The sequence below is a fragment of the Apis dorsata genome, unplaced genomic scaffold (genome assembly GCF_000469605.1).
Source record: "Apis dorsata unplaced genomic scaffold, Apis dorsata 1.3 scaffold_60, whole genome shotgun sequence".
NCBI classification, from domain to species: Eukaryota; Metazoa; Arthropoda; class Insecta; order Hymenoptera; family Apidae; genus Apis; species Apis dorsata.
The window spans coordinates 291,375-294,928 of record NW_006263360.1 but is presented as its reverse complement, the minus strand read 5'-3'; the positions used below and the strand labels follow the sequence as shown (position 1 = coordinate 294,928).

General features: G+C 39.9%; 1 protein-coding gene across 1 annotated transcript in view; it reads right to left on the bottom strand.

Annotated features, from left to right (window-relative positions):
- The window catches only part of LOC102674722 (coiled-coil domain-containing protein CG32809), a 96,974-nt gene that overhangs the window by 87,042 nt on the left and 6,378 nt on the right, over window positions 1-3,554 (bottom strand). Inside the window, 2 exon segments of the mRNA XM_031515288.1 lie at window positions 4-317; window positions 351-918. Of these exon segments, the coding sequence (XP_031371148.1) occupies window positions 4-317; window positions 351-884 (848 nt within the window). The 5' untranslated portion in view covers window positions 885-918.

The window sequence follows — 3,554 nt, the reverse complement described above, 5'->3', positions numbered from 1 at the left end:
TCCGTTCCCCGCCGCTCCCCGCCCGATCCTCCAAGATCGGTGTCCAGCAACCCGTACTCCTCGATCTTCAATCTCTTGTCGAGATTATGCTTCTGTAGAAACTCCTCGTCGAACGCGATCCTGTTCACAAACTTCTCGCTCGAGTCGACGACGACGACGGGCAACTTTAGACGCCGATTCTCCCGGGACTCGAGCAACTTCTTCTTGTACCTGCGCGCCGTGCTCGCGTCAATCTTCGTGTTCAGGTTCTGTTGGAGTACCTCGATATTCGTTTCGCTCTTCTCCAACAGATTTCTCGCGTCGATCTTCTCGATTTCCTCCCCTTCCTCGCCAGGTTTATCCCCGATCACCCGCTTTCTTCGATTCTCTTTATCCTCATCGGCTACCTTGACGTCCGTCGATTCAGCCCTGCTCGTCTCTTCTTCCGCTTTGTCCTGTTTCTCCGTCCTCCCCACGGGGACACCTGTGATCGTTAAGCTGCCTATGGACGGGCTCTTGGTCAATTTGATCGGTTTGATCCTCTCCGTGTTTCGCGACTTTCTCGCCCCCTCCTTCGAACAGGCGTCGAACGCAATAATATCCTCGGGAAGGGAAGAGCGATACTTATCCGCGCTCGTCGACTCGTTGCGCTTGTCTTTGGATCGCCTGGGAACCGGCTTTTCGAGCCCCGATTTTATCGAAAGTTTCTTCGAACTCTCATTTTTCGTTAAGAGCACCTCTCGCGAGCCGCTCGAGGATTCCAAGACGATCTTCTCCACCGTAACCTTGTCCACCGAGAGAATACGGAGTTGTTCCTCCTCCCCCTTGGCTCCCTCCTTCGATTCATTTGCCGCCTCTGTTTTCGAGGGGTTCTTATTATCGCCAACTTCCTCCGCCGCCTCCATTCTCCTTCCCCCGCGCAACGCCGCTTGTCACCGCCTGAAATTCAAATCGAGCGATTCTTCCGATTGTTTATATTCGCTTACCACTTACTTTTTTTATTTACTGCATCTGACTTTTTCTTAAGAAAATTCTTTCAATTATTTTCTTACCGATGGATAACTTTCAATAGAAATGAATTTTGTTAATGAATTCTCTCATCGCGTTCTGTTGACGTGTTAATAAATAATGTGCGTTGATAGAAATTAAATTAACGTAAAGATTAATAAATGATAGGAACGGATCGTGTACGTTTCGAGATATATTTCGCCGAGAGAAAGATATGTCTTTTCGATCGAAAGAGAACGGTAAAGTTTCCGTGTTCGAGTTAACGAGCCGTAGTGCAAACGGTGTGCCGAGAGCAAAGCGAAAGGATCCAAGACCATAGGCGAGTTTGTCGACGAGACGCTATGCAGGCGCCAGGATAATATCGGCCGCGGTTGGCAAATGGTATCGCCTTACCTTGATTACGAGAAACCGATCTTACCCGTGCATTTATCCCGACTACTATATTACGTGACTCGTGCCTCGTTCCTACCGCGAAAGAATGCCGTTAAATCGCGTCACTCGGCTCTCCAATTTCTCGTCCCGCTGACCACGACATCTCGAACTCTTGAAAGTTTGCGAGATTTCACCAGGCACGGCCAAAATTTATATCGTGTCGGGCATTTTCTCGAGCGATCGTGGAAAATAATTTCTGACCCGAAGAAATCCTAATCTATTTGATAATTTTTATTATTCGTGATATTGTTTCGTGATAAAATTCACTCAAACGATAAGAAGATTTAATAAAAAGTGTAATTTAGAAATCGTAAACGTGACGTACCTTGCATGGGACTATATTGACATAACCTCCATCAACCAGTGTTTAGATAAGTATGTATCACTTTGTTAGTTACTCTAACAAATGTAATTTATTTGTAGAGTTCAAAAACAATGTAATTATCGATCCATTGACCGTTTTTCTGTCTACAAACTATCATTAATTAATTAACAAGACTTGAAATCTTCAGTAGAATTTTTATAGTTGAACGAGTTGAATGTACCAAATAATTATATCCTACAATTGATTTCTTCAATAATTGTCAACGAATTTAAGGATTAATTATCAGCATTCAAAAAAAAAAGATGATATTTTTAGCCATTAACTTCAATTTTTCAATATTGCAAAATTTTATTAAAAAATTAGAGTTGTATCTCTGGACCTATATCACTTGTAAACTGGAGAGTCAAGCGCCTGCGCGGTCATCGAGTTTACGGACGGAACCGAAAAATTGCGAAGATCAACGACCGTAACCGATTCTCTTAGTAACTCGCAAAGCGCTCGAAGCAGGACGCTTTAGTCATTTTTTAACGCATTTTTCGCGGTCCCGTTAACTTTCCTTTCGCTTACGATCTCTTCCTCTTTTTCTCTTCAACCCAAAGAAAATGTTTTTACGAATCTAAGAACAACTAGGTCACGCGCCATGTATATCTAACGACTTTTTATCTCGCAACGATGCGTCTTTTTAACGACTATTGCCGAAAGTGAGTATCGTGCATAGAACAGTGGAAGAAAGATGGCGTCAGGCTATCTGGAATGTAATATAACAAGGAAACGCAATATTCTCTATTGAAATTAATATGACAGTATTGCCTTACGAAGCATCCGATTATAAAAATATATGCTGTCGCCATCGATTACGTAAACGATGTTTGTATCGAAGGTTGATGTAATCGAGTCGATTTCGAACAACCCAATAGACAAATAAGAAATGATCATTCATCGGTGAGAATCAGAAATTAGAAAATGAAAGACTTCTTTCGTTACGTAGTTATTATGGGAGAATTTCGAGTAAGTATATATAACACTATTAAATTCATTTATTCTCTTTTTTTAAATATAACCAGAAAGAAAACAAAAGCGTTTTAAATTTTTAACGCAATATACTTGCTAACCTAAAAATTCACAGAGTAAAAGACCAAATTGCGACCACCTACTAAATTATTCTCGCTGGTTTTATTTAAAATAACGTGTAAACTTTATAAACTTACATGCAAAAGTTTAGTACATATAATTAAAATAATACATTAAAAATAAGTCACAATTTTGAAAAAAATCTGGACAAAACAAGTAAATTTGAGATAAATAATTTTGAATTATTTATTGAAATGTATAAAAAAATTTATTTTATTTTAGCCATTTTAACTAATATATTATCTTTGAAAATTTTGCAACAAAACTGATACCACGGGAATAGATGAATTAAGATCCGCAATAGAGGCAACACGAACCGTGTGCCATAAATGTTAACAGGAGAGCGATAATTCTTGCCGAAGAAACACCAGAGAGTCGCGAGTAATTTTCTACGGGTCATAAATTTCCTAACACGGATAGTTTACTAGCCGTGACTAAATTCACCTGTAATCCCCAAAAGTCCAAAGAAGAACAAATAAGAAATGAGAGCACAACATTAAACTTGAAAAGGCATGTAGGAGAAAAAGAGAGAGAGGATGATAAAGCAAATGTCTCATGTCGAGCTAATAATAATGGACAGAGTTGATTGATTCAATGAGTACCACTGTTCTCGGTTAATTATCATGACTCTTGTTATCCCATTATCGTCGTTAGATAGTATCGGAAGGGAGGAACAGTT